Source organism: Protobothrops mucrosquamatus, unplaced genomic scaffold (assembly GCF_001527695.2).
Source record: "Protobothrops mucrosquamatus isolate PMUCROS unplaced genomic scaffold, P.Mucros_1.0 scaffold_69, whole genome shotgun sequence".
NCBI classification, from domain to species: Eukaryota; Metazoa; Chordata; class Lepidosauria; order Squamata; family Viperidae; genus Protobothrops; species Protobothrops mucrosquamatus.
The window spans coordinates 1,467,772-1,488,250 of record NW_015386145.1 but is presented as its reverse complement, the minus strand read 5'-3'; the positions used below and the strand labels follow the sequence as shown (position 1 = coordinate 1,488,250).

At 36.6% G+C, this 20,479-nt stretch overlaps 1 protein-coding gene across 1 annotated transcript in view; it reads left to right on the top strand.

Moving 5' to 3' along the window:
- The window catches only part of CPQ (carboxypeptidase Q), a 108,077-nt gene that overhangs the window by 7,062 nt on the left and 80,536 nt on the right, over positions 1–20,479 (top strand). Inside the window, exon 3 of the mRNA XM_015813495.2 lies at positions 8,704–8,911. Coding sequence (XP_015668981.1) covers positions 8,704–8,911 — 208 coding nt within the window. The remainder of the gene's footprint in view (positions 1–8,703; positions 8,912–20,479) is intronic.

Here is a 20,479-nt window from a genome sequence, read left to right as displayed (position 1 = left end):
ATGCACGCTCACCTGGGACTAATATCACTGCTGCCACTCCACATGACACAACCTACCCTTTGTGCCTGCAAGTGACAAGAGACAATGGGCAAGTCTGCAGAGATTTTTTTTTCTGCCTCTGCAGTCTTCCTCTTCACCACCTGTGGTGTCTTTTCTTGTCTGTCCTGCTGACAAATGGCATTGAATCAGCCCAGCTGGACACAGCGCCTTTTGTCAACCAGCATCAGGAGGCATTGTCAGCTTCCATTGCATTCCTTTTGGAACGTTTTTATTTTAGACCGATTGATTGGAAGTGCTGATTCCATCTGACTGCTTCATTGATACGTAGGCTATCCAGAGGCATGGTGGCTCAGAGGAAGGGAAAGTTAGCAGCTGATTTTTAAATAATAGAGTACAGTAGAGCCTGAACCTTGAATGTTTCCAAGGAAAAAGCCCCACCTTCTTAGTCATTTTCTTAGCCATGCTGTAGGGTTATCCTTGCTAAGTGCTAAGAGGACATTTTAGGAGGCATAAATATTAGCCTTTTAAGCCAAGGGATTCTGTGAGAATATGAACAATGCAGCCAGTCATCCATTTAGCTCAGACTCTTTATCAGCCCTTCAAGGTAGACCAGACTAGAAAACCGATGTCATGGTCACCCATCTCATGGAAATATACATGTTTGTTTATAATTTTCATGAGTCCATGCATTTTCATACAGGCCCAATGCATTTTTATTAACAAACCTCTTTACAGAATTTGGCAAACTGTGGATGGATAGCCAGGAGAGTACCGTTCACTGTCCCTGCTTACTCTGCAAAATGCCTTTAGTTCAGTATAACTGGATCTTCTTTAGGAACTGACATTTTCTGCCCACCTTATTTTTTTTATAGCTAAATCTCAGTCTTCTTGATTTACAAATAATTCTGCAGTTGATATTGAAAAGGAGTTTGCTTAGTTCTTCCAGGAAGTGCCATATATTATAGGAAATTAAAAGATACTGGATCTCTTTGTTGAGCAATGCACATTTTCTTCTAGGGGCAATTTTTGGCACTGACTTGTCAACATTACAGGAGACTCCTAGTAATGCTGGGCCAAGAGCAATAAAACCTTAGCAGAAATACACCTTAAAAAACAAACATTAAAATATTTAGTTTTTAGGAAATGTGTGGTATTGATGTGTTTGGCCCATTCTGAAGCCAGAAGGTAATCATTGAAATAAACTTGAAACTATTAAGATTAAACAGAAACTATTAAGATTAAACAGAAAGAAAATTTCAAAGCAAGCTACCGCTTTATAAGTAGAAGGCAGTCCTATAGACATTACTCAGTGTGAGACTATATAGGACTGCAGTGTCATATGTGTTTTACTAATAACTAAAGAACAAAATGGAAAATGGATTCATTGAGTGGTCTTTCCCAAATGAGTTTGATTTCAGTCTCCATATTCTTCAGCTTTTTTGCCACACATTCTAAGAATTAAAAATCCTGAAGTCAACACATTGGCACATATCCAGATTGAGTAACTTAACAAAGAGAATTCTAATATTAGACATTTAATTGAAAACATAAAGATGTTTGTGTTAGCTAAGTGAAGAAATGTTCATGAATCCCACTTCCATAACATTGGAAGGACTAATAAGGAGGGCTCAGAAATGATTTCATAGAACTTCAGATCTTGTGTCAGCATGCTATAAGAATTTGGTAAGGGATGCTGCTTTAATAAATAATTAGAAGAACATGTGAGGTCCAAAGCACTTTTCCTAAACATTTACAAAGCACATCAAGTCCTAATATGTAGTCGACTCACAGCTGTTGAGTTTATGGGAACTGTTGCTAGCACCTGCATTCATGGCTCAGATATCACTTCCTGTTTGTACCATATCTTTCACTGTACTTGATCCCTTCTATTTGGCAAAACTTATATATGCTTGAATTGCCCTCAGTGTATTTTGTAACCTCTTTTTCACGTAAAACTGGCTACTTCAATCTCATTTGCTTTTAAAATGTCTTTTGTTCAAGACAGTTGATCTGAGTTGGTAGTCTGCAATCTAAAATGAAATTACTCTGAAACTTTTCCATGCATTTGTATTTGGTAGTCAACAAAGCCATTTTATGGTTCATCTCATGCAGCCACTAAAACACAGCAACTTAGATTGATGTTACAATCTTCTCCAGTTTAGTGCTAGCTTGTTATGTTGAGCTTGTTATGTTGCCCATAATCATCCAATCAGCATCTTGGTCCCAACCAACAATAATAACTGTGAGATCAAAAGCTTCCAGCCATTTTGTTGACAAAATCCAAACTTCTGATGATATAGATTTTGAAAAATGAAGTATTAGTGAAGAAATGTCCTTCACCTTTCACTTATTTTTAAATTGTGAATCAGAAGTCTTGTTTTTACTATTTACCTGTTCCAGGAGCTTCTTTTTGGCTGAAAATAACAACAACAACAACAACATAAATAATAATAATAATAATAATGATGATGATGATGATGATGATGATGATGATGATGATGATGATGATGATGATGATGATGATGATGATGATGGAAGGAACCTTGGAGGTCATCTATTCCAACCCCCTGCTCAGGCAGGAACCCTACACCATTTCAGACAAATGGCTGTCCAGTCTCTTCTTAAAAATTTCCAGTGTTGGAGCATTCACAACTTCTGGAGGCAAATGATTCCACTGATTAGTTGTTCTAACTGTCAGGAAATTTCTCCTTAGTTCTAGGTTGATTAGTTTCCATCCATAGCTTCTTGTCCTGCCTTCAGGAGCTTTGGAGAATAGCTTGACTCCCTCTTCTTTGTGGCAACCCCTGAGAAGAGCATGGTATCAATGCTTTACATAAGTAAATAATGTCATTTATACAGTATTTTGAGCTGAGAAGTCTTAGCACAGAAAATATCTGTATATTAATCACTATATTAATCTGATAATGTACATCAGGACACACTGGACACCAGGGACCTTCTTAGGCTTTCCTGATTCAGTAAGAATGCCTCTTAGGAAGGATTCAGAAAAATTACCCAATTTCTGAAAAATGTTTTGTATAGAATGCGTTGTCTCTATTCAGAAGACCAAATTAGCTCTATTACCAATAAACTCTCTGGTATACACAATTCAGACATTATTTGATTGCAAATGTATTTAGATTTGTAATAATTAGTGAAGAGGTAAATAAACCTGAACGTAGAAAGCCAGAGTGGGACTTGGATGCTGTCATTTGTTTCAGCAATTGCCATCTGTTGTGTTGTACCATTTGTCATCCAAGCTGTTGTTCCAGTGAATCACAGTTTTCCCAGGGCATTTAAATTTAACCAAGAGTTTACTGTTTAGCTGACACCTGTTGGAAAGACTGGGAAAAAATAAGTTTAAACCTAGAGCAAATTCTTTTTTCCAAATCTTTCTATTGACTCTTTAGTATTAATAAATGCTCTTTATACTATAAGAGGAATTTTATGATTTAGATTGAAGATAAACATGAAAATGTCAAACATAAAAAAAAAGTTGAGATGTCAATTTAGAAATACTAATTCCAAGGTAGGGATCTTTATTTAATATTTCTTAAGCTCCTCAGAGTATATAAATTACGTTCTATTGCATATATTTGACTACATTTTTATTGTGTTTCTTTTTTAAAGATCAATACAAACCTTCCAAGAAAAAATGAAAAACAAAAACATTTTTGGAAGATGTTATAAACTTATCTAGTTCCCAGGTTTTAATTCATCCTCATGTGATTGCTGAACATTTTAGGGACAGGTGATGCATATCTTTTAACTGAAAGTTATAAAGTATACACAACAATACAGATGATATTTGGTCCACTTACAGTAGTAAATAAATGATTCTTCATGGAAGTACACCTGTTTCTGCTGTTGCCATTTTTATGATTAATCTGTTTTGTTTTGCTTGGTTTTGCTCTTGTTTTGTTCACATGGCAACAGTGGAAATCTGACGATACTGAAGTCATAAGGCTAATCATATCAACATGCCACTCAGTCCTTGAAACATCAGTTGCAATCCCCATAATCAGACATAATAAGCAAAGCTTAAGCCACTTTCTAATTAATACACTCAGTATGCTTTTTCTCCCGATAGCTTTTTCCCCCCCAAATGTTTGTAACTCAAATATCTTGCCAGATCTTCAAAGGTATCTCCAAATGAGAACCCTAAAGTAACGAAGGACAGTTATATTGTTCCATGTTTGAACAGGAAGTCTGTAAGCTGCCAGCTTCTACAAGATCTGGTTCTTTGTTTCTATTGATTGCACTTGTTCCCAAGCAGTAACTTTTTGTTGCTTTATTAAAGAATAGGGTTTATTAATTTACTGAGCTTCCATTAACTCAGCACTGCTGTGTTCAGCCCATGTGGTCTATACATGCTGGGGATTTCAGACTCCACTAAAATATTTAAAGGAGTTGGCAGAAATTATAGAAATGCACTGTATTAGCACTGACTACAGGGGGTTGAAAATGGAAACTCATGCAGTAGCAATTTTTTGGGGCTACATGAAATATATTTTTGGCTTTTTTTCTGAAGTACCAGATTGGGAGGCTAAGGTTCAGCGTGGGTCTATCACAGGTTAGATAATTCCATTTTGAATTGTAATAGGAACAATATCAATGATTTAATTCTAAAACACTGTCAGCATCTGATAGAAGAAAATATTTGTAGCTCAGGGGTTGAACTGTGGGGTACTGGGTGCTGTCTGAGCTTGGTAGTTTTCTTGCAGATGTTTCTAGTTTGGTTACCTACCCAAACTAGGTAACATCATCATGAAATACTGGAAGTCATGATGATATTACCTAGATTGATAATAAAACATTTGCAAGAAAACCACCAAGCTCAGAGAACATCAAGGACCCCACCGTCATCATCTCTTACTGTGCAATGTTCTTATATTTGGTGAAGATTCTAGAGACAATGTATATATGGCAAATAGTGGTGAGAATTATAATCCAGAACATTTAGAGGACATCCTATGATTGTAGAGACTTGTTGTTCTATCCAATGAAAGCTACAAATCCTTTGTATCAGTAAACCATATCTGGACTGTAAGAATCAGGGCAACTACCAAAAGAAAAGTCTAACTCTTGTTGCCATCTATTGACTGTCCAAATTTCTGTGGCCCAACTATGGGAGGATTCTTTTTCTAGAGGTAAGGCTCACAGATACATTGGCATGGGAGAAAGCATAAATGAACATTACATCTACTATAAATCAGTATTTCTCATCTTCAGCAATTTTAAGATGTTGGCTGGGAATTGAAGTCCACACACCTTAAAATTACTGAGGTTGAAACCACTGGTCTGTATAACTGCAAACTTGCAGAGTAATTTTGAATAAAAAGTCGAATTACAAACCTTGTAATTGGACAGGTTTGGGCTCTCTAATTGCAGAGCTACTTTTCAAATGTATAAATACCTCCTCCTCTGGAGATAACATGTAACTAAAGGTTCCTATTTTCCAAGGGATTTAAAAAACAATCTTAGTTATGTTTCTCTATGAAAGGCAGTTCTAAAATATATACTGGAAGAACCAAAAGAGTTTGCCCTTTTTGCACTCATATAAATTTATTACATTCAAATTCCATGATTCTGAGAAAATAAGATTATATATGTAAACTTTTCACTTACTGTTTTGTGTTACTAATTATAAATATGCTTTTTTCCCGGTACTTCAAGGTATGTTAAGGGCACAAAGCTTTGATAGCCACAAGATAAACTCTGTTGAGGTAGAGAGTTCTGTATTTGGTTGTTGTATATGAAATTTTAGTGGGCGTAGAATGTGGAGAATTAATATTTCAGTAATACAGTCTAGAAAAAAGTAAACTTATTTACCTTTTTTAAATGAAGGTATATTTAATATATCTTGGGATTTTTCCTTTCAAGTTTAAAGAGATATCCTGCTTGTATCTCGTATGATGAAAGTGTAGAAAATGATTTATTGCTAATCTGGTATCTGATGCATTTCAAATATGAAAGTTCTATCCCACAGTAAAAAAAAGGGGGAATGGAGGAGGAATCCAAAAATAACCTTCCACTCTGATTTGTTGTGATTTGTTCTCTTCCAAATTACATCTAAGTCAATAGGACTGATTCAATAATAGAACATATTTAAAAAGAAGCATTGAGATTCAGATAGCTGCTCATAAACTTTGTTCTGAGTAACAGGTGATTGCCATCTTGTTTCAAAGTTACTAGGAAGGCCATCATGTAAGTTATTGTTGGGGGAATCAGTAAAATCAAGATGGCAATCATAGCTATGTGACTGAAGACTTTTTTGCATGTGTGTCGACAACATATATACAATAGTTGCATTTAGATCTCATAGTCATGACTAGCATGACATTTTGACACACACACACACATTCCTAGGATACCATATACACATCATCATTTGACTTTGCATATGAAGAATTTGTGTTATCCATTTCATGTGCACATGAAATCTCTGCATTTAATTCAGAATTTCTTCTAATGCTGCCACCAAACTCTAATTTCTAATGTGACAGAGAAAAGTTATTAAACCTGTGGAGTTAGAAAATTATTATATTAGCTGTATCAATTTAACATATTTAAATGAAGTGGAATTCTAATTACATCTTGGAATGGCTTGCTACACATTTACACATGCTACACATTGGAACAGCTTGCTACAGATTTATTAAATTATTTAAATTTATTGGTTGCCCAACTCCAATGCACTCAGAGTGACACCAGAATTAAAAAATAAAAAAAACAGCTAATGATATTGAAATGCCTAATAACAAAACCCACAAAACAAAACAGAAGCCATTAAACAAATAGAAAACGTCAACCCCAGTCCTAGGACCAAAACCAGGTTTTCAACCCAGGAGAGATGGTGCCATCCTTATTTTTAGGAGGATGTTATTCCAAAGGGTGGGGGATGCAATAAAGAAGGCACACTTCCTAGGTCCCACAAGAAGGCAGCAATTAATGGAGAGGACATGGAGCACACCCAATCTGCTGGAACATACTGGGTTGGCATAAACTATAGGAGACAAGCGGTCTCTCAAATATTCAGGTCCTATGCAATACCAGGCTTTATAGGTAACAAGGATCACATTGAATTGTACTCAGAAGCCAACTGGCAGCCAATACAGTGCGCATAGCAGTGATGACACATGGGCACACTGAGAGTTCCCCATTACTGCTTATGCAATTGAACTTTCAACCAGTTGTAGCTTGTGGTCTTCAAGAGAAGCCTCCTATAGAGTGCATTGCAAAAATCCAATTGCGAGGTGACCCGGGCATGAGTGACTGTCTGAAGGGTGTCCTGATCAAGGAAAGGGTGCAAGTGTTCTGAAACCACATATATGCATAAGCCAAATTATAACTTTTACGCTACTGAGTATTTTAAATTGTTTTCATTTACTGAAGCAACATAATTATATAAAATATTGGGAGCCAATTTTCCTCAGGGAAGAGAAACCAAATATTATTTGCTATGGTTAACCTCTTACGAAAAAGTTTCCATATTCCAATATTTAGACCAACTTCACATAGCACATATAACTCGGGCACATACAGATGTCCTACTTCTCTCATTTTAATTTTAGTTAAGATACTTATCTGTATTCTGGTATTTTGCTAGTAGTTTTCTTCCAGCCTGTGATTTCCCCAAGTTATAATGAATTTCAATTTCCATCAAGTTCTTTATTTATTATTTCCATCTTTAAATAATACTTTAAAAATGTTTTAAATGAGAGCTGCCAGATCTGGACTGCAATAATTCAAATGAGCACTACAGGGAAACAGAGTTAGAGTTTTCTCCTTGCTGACAACTAGTGGTGGACCCAATTTTTTAATATATTTTTTTCAGGAAAGATTATAGCTCTGCATCTGCTGTCCCTTTCACTATAGAAATATATGCCTAAATCCAGAAAAGACCATTATGTTCTGCTTAAAAGCAATCAGAAACAGTTTTGGATGGACTGGGTTGGGTAGCATACTATGAGGTTTTCAAAATCAGGTTTTCGAAGTTATAGACTCAATATATCTGGAGGTCAGTAGATTGAGAAATCTGCATTACTCTATGGGTGTAGTGGAACTACTAGCTGTCCAGGGGCCATGAGTTTCCTGTTTCTCTATCTGCCCTTGTTGGCAAGACATCACAAGGTCCTTATAGGAGATCACCGCTTCTGCTGCTGGCTTCATTGTACATTGATTTCTGCAGCTAATTGAGCCTATTCTGAAAGGCATCTAGAAATTAAACTCTGGATGGGCAGCTTGTATGATGATATTGATGCTTTCTTTAAGGAACCTGATGACCTTGTAATGGTAAAACTGTTCCCAAGAATACTGATTCATTTTAATTGGTAGCAACAGTTAAGGGGTCTATTCGTTCACGTTTGCTATCAAAGGATCAATCTATTCAACTTTAAATGCATTTAGTTTTAATCGGTGCACCGCAAATACTCTTTCAACAAACTCAAATATTAATAAACCAACAAACTATAAGGTTATGTTGACAAAATACCTAATTTGGGTACCAAATTAATCCATTGCTGGCTTTATAAAATATATTGAATAAATTAATACATGGTTGGATTTGCGCAACAAGCTATCCCACAAAAAATAAACCAAGATTGTCATGCATCAGGTGTCACATTGGTCTAAAAACCTCAGATGATCTTCCTTCAAAATGTGAACCCAAAGGTAACATGCTTACTGTTTGTTTTTTAACAGCCCACATACTGGAATGCAAGCATATTTCTCAGATGTGCCTAAGATTCCTACCGCCTGTATTTCCATTGAAGATGCAGAACTGATGGCCCGATTGTTCTCCCGGGGTACTAAGATAGTTGTAACTCTGAAAATGGGAGCCAAAACATATCCTGATGCTGATTCCTTTAACACAGTTGCTGAAATAACAGGCAGTAAATACCCTGAACAGGTGAGTGACATTTTGTACATTTCATGCTTGGGGAACAAACTGAAAATTCTCTGAGAATGACCACCCTCCTGCTTTCAAAATCATTGGAATGAACTGAAGTCTGATGTTAAAAATTAGAAAAATGAAATTGTTTTGCCGTGGCAAGTTAATTTCCACAGAGTGATTTTTTTCCCTCAGTGTCTTCATCCTCAGATCTAACAGTCAGTAGATCTTTAGACTAGACTAGACCATTTAAGAGAAGAAAAAGAAAATAAGAGGAACATCCGCTTTTGGAGACCTCTAGAAAGAGTATAGACAAGAGCAATAAAGTTTATTAGGGGGACAGGAGGCTAAAACATAAAGAACGGTTTCAGGAATTGGGTATGTCTAGTTTAATGAAAAGAAAGACTAGGGTGACATGATAGCACTGTTCCAATATCTCAGGGGTTGCCACAAAGAAGAGGGAGTCAACCTATTCTCCAAAGCTCCTGAAGGCAGGACAAGAAGCAGTGGATGGAAACTAATCAAGGAGAGAAGCAACCTAGAACTAAGAGGAAATTTCCTGACAGTTAGAACAGTTAATGAGTGGAACGATTTGCCTCCAGAAGTTGTGGATGCTCCAACATTGGAAGCTTTTAAGAAGAAATTGGACAACCATTTGTCTGAAATGGTATATAGGGTTTCCTGCCTGAGCCACGGGTTGGACTAGAAGACCTCCAAGGTCCCATTCAACTTTGTTATTCTGTTATTCTGTTCTGTTATTTTGCAATATAGCACTTTACACTTGTTAGTGGAATGTAACAATTGGAATTACTAGTAATCAATTCAAGTTGGGAATTATAGTCCAACTGGACTGGATCTGTATATTAAATATTTGAGAGAAGATTCATAAAGTTGGTGTTTTACCTTTTTATCACAAAGAAAGAGTCATATTTGCCATATATGATTATGCATATGTACCAACAAAAATGATTGTTATGATTTAGTTTAAAATATGGGACATGTCACATATTCTTAGTCTTGCAAAAATTTCATGCATTTTTGTTTCATTACAGAAACTGGGAAGTTAACTACAGTTGCTTTAAAATCTTTCTAAAATTAGCTTCCAGCTAATCTGAATTTTGCAACAATAGCTAAGCCTATTAGACTACTCTTATCTTCTTTTAATTTTATCTTTAATTTTACCTAGCAATAACTTTGTTACTTTTTAACTACCTAAATATTGAACTTTAGTGAATCTTTTTAAACCCAGGAAGGGGTAGATTTTCCAAATGTCTTTAATAACTAATAAAGCCACATGATACTAAACAGTAAGTATTCTCTCAAGAGCTATCTGGTTCTTCACATTGCTATACTTCAACATAGCAGTGGCAACATGTGCCTGATCTTATCTAAACTTGGAAGCTAAGCAGAGCCAGGTCTGGCTAGTTCTTGGAGGAGACCCATCCTGAGAATTTAGGTTACATGTCAATAAATATCCTAGAAGCAGACAGTGGGAAAGCCCTTCTGTATTATTGCCAAGATTTGTCTGTGAAGTCATTAGAAGAGCTGCATTTGAAGAAGACCATTAACTTAGTCAACATAGTTTAAGAGGTATTAATTGATATGCCAGTTGTTTTGGATTTATCTTCAAAGATTTAGATTGGCAATTAGTTTATTCATGATTTTTTAGTTAGGTTTCATTGCTTTGAAAAAGAACTGTTTTATATTTGTAATCATTTTAGTACAGTAAAGACTGCACAAGTTGAATATCTGGCATGCATGGGATGATTCAGCTCTGAAATATAGATCATCAGGGCTGTACAATTCCTTTCAGAATGAGAAAAGCATTTGGCTTTTAAATGGTGTGTCGCTCCAGAAAATAAGCCAGGCCAAGCCAACAAGTTGGATGGACCACAAACAAATTCAGTTTGACTTAATTTAATTAAATGGAGCTAATAATATACTGTATTTAATAATTTTCTTCTGCTGCATTAAAAATTCTAATGCAGGTACTGAGATGTCAAATACATATTTTAGGCTGCATGTGGCCTGGAAATTGGATTTAGGGCAATTATAATCTGTCTTTCATCTTGAAATGCTCCTAGTGTAGTTTTCAGGTCAATAAGGAGAAGCAATCTTTGTCTTCAGGTTTTGAATCTAAGAATACACAGTACAAATATATTATAAGGAAATGAAAATAACAATAGATTCCAGAAAGGATTTTAAGCTTTTCTCCGAGCAAACTAAAAGAGCGAGATGACTAGTTCAGGAGAAATTAAACCTGGTGGAATTAGCTTCATAAGAAGGTTGATGGTGGCATTCTCTCTTTCACTCCCTCAACCATAGGACATTAATTAACTATAATCATCACTGGTGAGAAGCAAACTCTAATGCAGAAAGAATTACTCTATTCCAGTGGTCTTCAAACTTGGCCCTTTTATGACTTGTGGACTTCAACTCCCAGAATTCCTCAGCCAGGCATGCTGGCTGAGGAATTCTAGGCATTGAAGTCCACAAGTCATAAAAGGGCCAAGTTTGAAGATCCCTGTTCTGTTCAATGCCTTCACACAATATACTAAGCTATGTTTTGCATAAACATGGCTCAATGAATAAACCAACTTTAGCAGGGATTGGGAGCAGCAGAAAGATTTCAATTTGGAAAGATGGTGCAACTATGGAATTAAAATCATGGACTCCCAATATGTGTTCTCTTTTTGTTTCTGAACTGACACTGCACTAATGTAACGCAAAAGATTGATGAAAACTATTCTTGTGGTAGTGATTTCCTATATGTTGCATGATGTTTTTATTATTTCAACTTTTCTTTTTTTTTCTTGTCCTTATAATTGTCCCTTCCTTTACATTTTTCCTTATTAAAAAAAACTGTATAACATTTATAAATACCACACTTTATTGAATATTAATAAAGGCAGTTTTGATTGGAACAGCGTACATCCTGCAGCGATATCTTTAACCCCATCAAACAACCATCTCTGGCAGATCCCTGGGAAGGCCTCAATAGGTGGATAAAAATGGAAAATCCAGTCTAACCATCTGGCTGACTTGATGACCATAATTTATTAAATGTATACGCCACCTGACTCCCAGCAATTCTGGGTCGGTTGTAAATTGTTAAAAACATTTAAAAACACCATTCAAGAAACACAAAACAAAGAAACAAAGATGGCAGAGAAAGCAAAACTGGGAATAAGGGAAAGGAAGAAAAGGGGTATCAATTGTCTTCACCAAAGGCTTGGGTAAAAACCCACATTTTCAAGATCCCCCGAAATCTCAGTTGGATGGAGGGGGTCATTTGAATCTTGAGAGGAATCTACAGTTATCAGGGATAAAGCCATAAATCATAATTTAGAAACCACAACAAATGACTTCACATGACATTAAACCAAAAACAAACAGACCATGATATGGCTTAGTGTAAATCAAACTTGTCTCTTGGTTGTTGTTTTTTTACTACCCTATTTCTCAATGTGTTTTACAAACTAAATGGATGCAAGGATTATATTTCTAGCAGTCCAGGGTCATTAGTCTTCTCTTTCCCCATCATCTGAAGGCAGAGTAGGACATTAGCCTGGAAAAACAATCCATGGTTAGAAAATAGGGAAAGATGTAGTATTTTATATATTGTATTACCAAAAATCCATCATTACAGTTACCTCCTCCAACAACAATTTCAGGATCCAGATTTATTTAGGGTCAGGGCACGTAATATCTTGAATCTTTTAAAGCTTGATTTCGTAAACAGAGTCCATGTTGTAATGAAAAAATACACATCATAAAAAGGTGGAATGTGTAGCAGTACAAGAAGATTTGTGTCTTGTTCTCACAGAAATCCAGACTGTCTAGACTTCTGCTTCTCGTAAAGGAGGACAGATCTCACTCAGACTATTTGCTAGCATTCCTGCTTCAGGCAGGAACAGATCAAACCACTGAAACTATTTAGAGCATGGCTTTCAAGTTCAGTACTGTGATTTAAAATCTCCTTGAAATGTAAGTTCCGTGTATATTTTCACTCCCTTATTTGTTTTTTTTTTAATGAAACATTTTAGCAGTATTTCAGCCACTTCTGAGATGACATCATTCCCATTTAAAACTTATGCAGCCAAAAGGAACCACTCCATGTAATGAACTCAGCAGAAAAACCTCATCCCATTTCTTTATCCTTTTTCTGTTGCCATATATATGATTTAGATTGTTGAAACGCTGTTGTTGTAAATGTTGAAAATACATGTTAAAAATGGCAAGAATGTGTACATGGAAGCTTTGGGGTTTTCTAAAAACCAAGCCAGGGTTTAGTCATGAGTTCCTAGCTCTTCTTTCCCTGGGACTGCTGGACTCAGCTAGGAAGCCCTGAGTCACATCTGGAGCCCTGTTTGTACTAGATCAGCAATGGCCTTTGAACCTTTCCCAAAATATATGGGGAGAGGGGAAATGAGAGAGAGAGAGAGAGAGAGAGAGAGAGAGAGAGAGAGAGAGAGAGATCTAGGGTACCATTTTTTTCTTATTATGACCCTGTAGTCCAGACATGTCAAATTTGTGACATCACATGACGTCGCACGACATATCAGAACTTTTTCTCTATTGCCGGCAATGGGGTGGGCGTGGTTTCCTCCTGACGCATCTGGCCCGCAGACCGGCAGTTTGAAACCCCTGCTGTAGTCCCTAGAATCAGGGCAACTGGATGGATGCCCTTCCTGATGCCTATATGGAGTTCACAGCAGATATTTTTTCTTTGTGTCCTTAGAGAGAAACATCTGCTGCTATCTAGGATTGAACTCTCAACCTTCTGAGTGGGAGGCTAGTGTCTTCACTACTAGGCCACTTCAAGTTTTAAACTGCCAGCACAGTGATACAAGCTGATTTGCTGTGTAATTTGCCATTCTCATAATAAGAGAATTTCCCTTAACATGATATAACTTCATCAGTAAAACTGATATGCATTAAATTTATCTGACTATAATTCACAGCCTTATATATGAAGACATCCCACTTTGTGTGGTTATTTATGTCATATTTCAACTATAAAGCAGGGAAACTTTATCAAAATATTTTCCATTGTGAAAGTCAACATGAATGTATGTCGACTGTATGATTTCTAACCACCTTTTAGAATATAAATGCTCCACAGGTGACAGAGTATGCTTTTTAAATATTTTTCTAATTAAAAAGGAGCCATATGTGTGACATTCCCATTTAAGAAATTGGGCATGAGATTATTAAATTCTCACAAGATTCCAGATGATTATTTTAGTATTTTGGAAGAAAGCTTGCAAGTGAGAGATTGTGAGAGACTGCAAAAAGAATGGAAGGGACAGTGGCCATCAGTACTCAAGAGACAGAAAGTGAATCCATGGATAATTTATTTGATAAATGCATCTCAGCACAGGTGGCAGAAACATGGGAAGAAACATTTCAAAGAGTTCAAATTGAACTGTGTTTTCAAACTTGGCAACTTTAAGGTGGGTGGACTTCAACTCCCAGAATCTATTTTAAAGTCACCAAGTTTGAAAAACACTGAAATTGACTTTACCTTAATAAGTGGGGAATTTCTCTTACATTTTCCAAGACTCTGTATTTATTCTCAGACTTGCATTAGCGCTACATCATTTTTGCTTCCCATTTTTGCTTCAAAGTGCTTCCTGTTGTACAACTGCTAATGATGCTTTTAAGCACTACATTGCCAGACTCCAATACACACATATATTTCAATGAACACAACATAACATTTTGGGCTTTAAGCTAACTTCAATTAGAATAACTACCACTAGCTAACTAGAAGTAGAATAAACCCCAGTTCTGAGAATCAAACACAGCAAAACATTTTCTCTATAATCTCAAGACATCTTCAACTATTATAATTGAAAATTATTCATTAGTTATAATCTCATCCAGGGTGATATGTCTATAGGTCTGTGTAGATATTTTATTATTATTATTATTATTATTGTTGTTGTTGTCGTTGTTGTTGTTGTCATTGTTGTTGTCATTGTCATCATCATCTAACATACAAGCCAGGGAATATATAACATTAATAATATTATGTTTTGTAAAACCAACAGTATAAAACCAAGATAATGGGCTCAGTTGTTAAAAAACAAATTAATAAAAGATAATCTGTGACATGCAAAAGCCTGCCAGAATAAAATGCATTTTGACAATTAGGAAATTTTAACTAGAGCGATGGCCAAGCATTTTTTATGTGGGCTGGCATTGATGTTGCTACTGAGAAATTTTCTGAATCATTCTTCCGTGACAGAGAATGGGCAGGATGATACAGAAAGACATACTCCCTAAGGCATTGCCGAACCCAGCCATTTAAGGCACAACTTCTCATGTCTGGGGAAAAAATTGGGAACCAGTTCAACTATCTGCAGTAACTGTCTATGGAGATTCTCAGTCATCCAGGACATGGTTGTCCCAAAGGTGCTTTTTCAAAAGGCAACTGGACTTCCTTTGTTTTGCTTGAAGATGTTTCACTTCTTATCCAAGAAGCTTCTTCAGTATCTGCAGTCACATGATTCCATGAGCAGAAGAGAATTAATAAACGAACACATTTGGTATTATATTTTGAACCATCTGACATTTCTAGAAACTCTTCAAAGGCTATGTATATAGACTATGTATTAAATAAACACACGGGAATATATTGACAGCTTGAGTTCAAAATGTTTGAAATTAGAGAAGTGTTGAATGAACAAACCTTTAAATGTTTACCCTATAATTTTGAGAGTTTATACCTTCAAGCCAAACACAATCCAGTTCTTTATTGAGGATGCCTGCTACTTTATATGTAATGTAACTCCTTTCATAGAATAGCCAAATAGAACATAGGCAGAGAAATTGTAGCATTTCAGATATTGCTCAGCTGCACTTCCAGAATCCCCAACTAAAATGGCCAGAGATGTGGGACAAAACAAAGGAGACACAGATTCCCCAGATTAGTTTACCAAATTCTGTAAACTTTTGGAAATATAATCCCTGTCAGTCGGGAAGCAGGGAACTTCCCAGTTGGTGCCATATGTAGCTTTAAAAAAATAGTGATAAATATATTTTCTTCCAGCCATATTGTTGCCTGAATACATTATAACATTAAGAAATTTAGGGAAATGATGTGAAGTATAAAGTTGCTAAGATGTGGTACACCAAGTTCTTTTCTAAGTCAGTTATTATTTGACTGGGAATTTTGGACACAGAAGGTGGAAGCGGATTTCTTTTTCTTTTCAGACTAGACTAATCCATTCTTGGAATCTGTTTTTGGTTTTCCAAATTCCAAAACAAAAATGAACACTGAAGATAATGTGTGTGTATGTGTGCATACACACCCAAACCCACACAGAGACATAGTTTTTGCTTTTTCCCAATATATAGGGCAAATTTATGCATACAATGTATTTATTTATTTAATTTATTTATTTATTTAATTAAATTTTTACCCCGCCCTTCTCCTTACGGATTCAGGGCGGCTGACAGCCTGATAAAAACAGATACAAAAGTACCCCAAAACTATCATTAAAAACAGAATTAAAATAAAATATTAGATTTGGCCATTTTTAATTTAAAATTGTTTTTAAAACCCCGCTAAAAATTCCCCTTAGGCCAGTCCTGCTTGTTGAAATAGCCATGTCTTAAGGGCGCGGCGGAAGGAAGGGAGATCCGGGATCACCCGGATCTCTGGGGGTAGTTCGTTCCAGANTGGGAGTCGCCAGCCGGCACTGTCTGGCTGACGGCACCCTGAGGAGACCCACTCTGTGGGAGCGTACCGGCCGATGGGAGGTAATCTGCGGCAGAAGGCGGTCTCGGAGATATCCAGGTCCGATGCCATGGAGCGCTTTGAAGGTGATAACCAACACCTTGAAGCGCACCCGGAAAGCCACCGGTAGCCAGTGCAGCTCGCGCAGCAACGGTGTTACATGTAGAGGGTAGGAAGGATAATGATGTTGATTAAACTTTTAAGTTGCTTGACTGTCAACCATTCTGAAATGCCTTCTCAAGTTCCTTAATGAATGTAACTTTTATTCAAACAAAAAACATTACAATAAAATCCCAAAGGTGCTTTTTCAAGAGGCAACTGGATGACCTGGATGACTGAGAATCTCCATAGACATTACAATAAAATCAATACAACATAAAGATAAAAGATGGCAAACACAAAGCAAGATGCCTCATTCTTCCTTGCTGAAGACCTGGTCTTCATGGCTCTTCTAAAGAACAGAAAACTGAGGGGCCACCCATAATTCAGGAGAACCTCATTCCATAGAGCAAGTTCTATTGCAGAGCAGCATAATAAATGATATTGTTCAATTGAAGGAACCCAAGGAGGAGCCAACCTTGAAAGATAAAATTGGTTATGCAAATACCATGGGAGATCAAGAATCCCTTAATTAACCAGACCCCATGTCATGTAGGGCTTTATAGGTAACAACCAGCATGAAATTGCACCCAGAAGTAAACTGGCAACTAGTGCAGTTCCTGAAGTTGAGGTATCACATAGATAAACTGCAGCATGCCCATCACTGCTTGTGCCACCACATTCTGAACCAGTGGAGACTTCCAGGTGATCTTCAAGGGCATCCCCATATAGATAACATTAGTGAAGTGATTAGGTCATGTCTGAACCCCCCACCTCATCCCCATCTAGGAAATGGCATAACTGGCATATCAGATGGAGTTTTCCAAAGGCCCTCTTAGCCACAGTGAACACCTGCTTTCAATAGGAATTGTGAATCTAGAAAGACGCAGATTCCATAGCAACTTTGAAGTGGGAAAGGCTACATCATCCAAGGTCAAAGATGAAATATCTCCAAACACCCACACCCACAGCCACTCGGTCTTGGTAGGATGGCAAAGAGACAGTTTTGCGTCATCCAAGCTTGGTCTTGATAGGACTGACTCAGAGATAGCTACTCCTTATCCAAACCTGCACAGCCTCCAGTATTTTCAAATCTGGGAGAATAGGGCTATTTGCAGTTCAAAACACTTCTGCATACATTTTGGCACTTCTGCATAGCTTTTTGCAACCCAAGATGCAAAACCCCAGCCTTTCAATGCCTTCAAATGCTTTATTTGTATAGCCAATGAAGCTCATATGGAAAATGATGTGGGGATTACTTATTTAAGTCCACCCACCTATCCGGTTATTTTTTTGTTTTTGTTTTTGCAACCATTCACTTAGCAAATGTCTATAGAGATTCTCAGTCATCCAGATCATGATTGTCCCAAAAGTGTTGTCCAAAAGGCAACTGGACTTTGTTTTACCTTGAAGATCTTCCACTTCTCATCCAAGAAGCTTCTTCAGTTCATTCAGTTCATTCTTCAGAACTGAAAAAGCTTCTTGAATGAAAAGCAAAATGTCTTCAAGAAAAAACAAAATCTGGTTGCTTTTTGAAAAAGCATCTTTGGGACATACTCTTAGTAGTGTATAAACTGAGTGCTTGCCAGAAAACCACTGAGTACAGTATTCAGAAAATTTCCATTCCAGAAGCAATAGCTTAAGGTTTGAGAAAAGGTATGTTGAGGGTAGAAAACCATTTCTATAGAAGAAACTGAAAGTTAAATTAGGTGGCCTTGTTGCTATTATTACAATATTTGCACTGGTGTATTATTTTATGGAAATAACCAGGTATGTTGTATTTCATTCATATGGGAATGTATGTGTTATAATTAAAAGAATAATTACAGCTCATATGGATAAAAATACAGTTTTATTACCACAGTGGCTACTTTCAGTTGTCATAGTTTCTCTGTGGGAAAGAAACAGTAAAGTGCTTGGAAGGTTCCAGTTTTTCCATTGATGTAGGATTACTGTTCAGATGTTTCTTTAATTTAGCAGTAATACTGTGGCTGTTTGCTCTAAGGATGTTTCCACCCACACATGCATTCCCAGTTGATACTTCAAAATGGGCAACACTTGTCTCTGGAAATATAAAAAGAAAACCTGAAAGCAGATTTATAATACAGTATGTGTCTAGTTTGTTTGTGGCTTTATATTGCCTTGTTGAATCAAGTGTAGGCTGCTCAGAGTTTACATTCCCAGGCTGTAATTTAACACAGTTTCAAGGGTGCTTTGAATACTGTATGCATGAGTGTGCTTACAGTACTGTATAGTCCTATACGTATTTATTCAGAAGTAAGACCATTGGAATCAATAGAACTCGGATAGATCTGTTTATAATTCTGTCTTTGATTAAGACTCAGACATTTGTCTATAATGTCAGCATTAGGGAAAGACCAAGAGAGAAAAAAACCTCTAAAGGTAATACATTTCTTGGCAAAATCCTTTTTTTGGGGTGGGTGGGGGGAGGGCTTCCTGCTGAGGGTTGAGAAACATCTATTTGAGATTTTGGAACTTTGTATTTCCTTTGTATGCCAAGCAAGGTACCATTATGGCCCACAACATTAGATTCCAACAAAGGAGCAAAGAACTTAAATGAAACTCTTTTAGAAGAGCATGTCATTGTTTTGTTTATCTGTGAAATCTAGGGATTAAAAAATTATTTCTTATTCATTGTCTTTCTTTCTTTCTTTCTTTCTTTCTTTCTTTCTTTCTTTCTTTCTTTCTTTCTCTATTTGTTTGTTTGTTTATTTATTTTTAATTTTATTTGCTGCCCATCTCCTGCAAGAGTTTATTTTTGTGTCTCTTGGGCTATTCCAGGGGTAGGCAACCTTGGCTCTTTTATGACTCGTGGACTGGCTCAGGAATTCTGGGAGTTGAAGTCCACGAGTCATAAAAGAGCCAAGGTTGCCTACCCCTGGACTAGTCTTTAAAATGTGAGGTCTACTGGAAAGATAAGTCGATGTCAGATTTTTATTTCTACATGAATTTTAATTTTGCATTTGAGAAATCCTGTCCAAAAGTGCACATTTTCCTCCTCAAACTAAATGTTCAATACCTATTGAACAGGTCAAATTGTTGCAAATAGATGTAAAAGTTTACAAATTTTGGGCCGGTTTTGCATGGGGGCAAAAAAAAATATTGTTGCAATATATTTGTCAGTTTTCAACTAGGAAGGATAAATGTGTTTTTGTTTTTTGTCCTTCCAATTCACATTTTTAATTTTCTTGTTCAGCTTTGATTTTTTTTCTTTTGTATTTTAAGCTTTTTGAATAAAATAAAATAAAAATGTGGCAAAAAGAAGGGAAAGTATAGTTATCCAGCATGGTCTGGTAGCTCTGTTTCAGTCAGCACATTTATTCTGATAGGTTGTGACTATGTTCATTCACATAGGAAATTGTAGTGTATTGCTCAAGTATTTCTAAGTGGAAGTAGAAATCTGCTCCTTTATATTAGCTGATTGGCAGCCATGGCATATTCAATTAATAGAAAAGATCTTAGTTTATTTTGATTGCACCTAAAAATTCAATATTATGAGTTTATTCAAAATTCACATTTTGAGGAGACTTCCGGTGGCAGGCGATTTCGCTGGTCGCAGCTGTTTGCTGCCTCCCGCCTGTTTTGCGTAAAAGCCGGTTTGACAGCCAGCATCAGCTGTCAAACGGCTTGATACCTTTCCCCTGGGCATAAGGGGATAGGTGAGCTGCCCGGGGTAGGAGTTGAGTTCCCGAGTCGTCCTATATGGACGATGTAGGCGA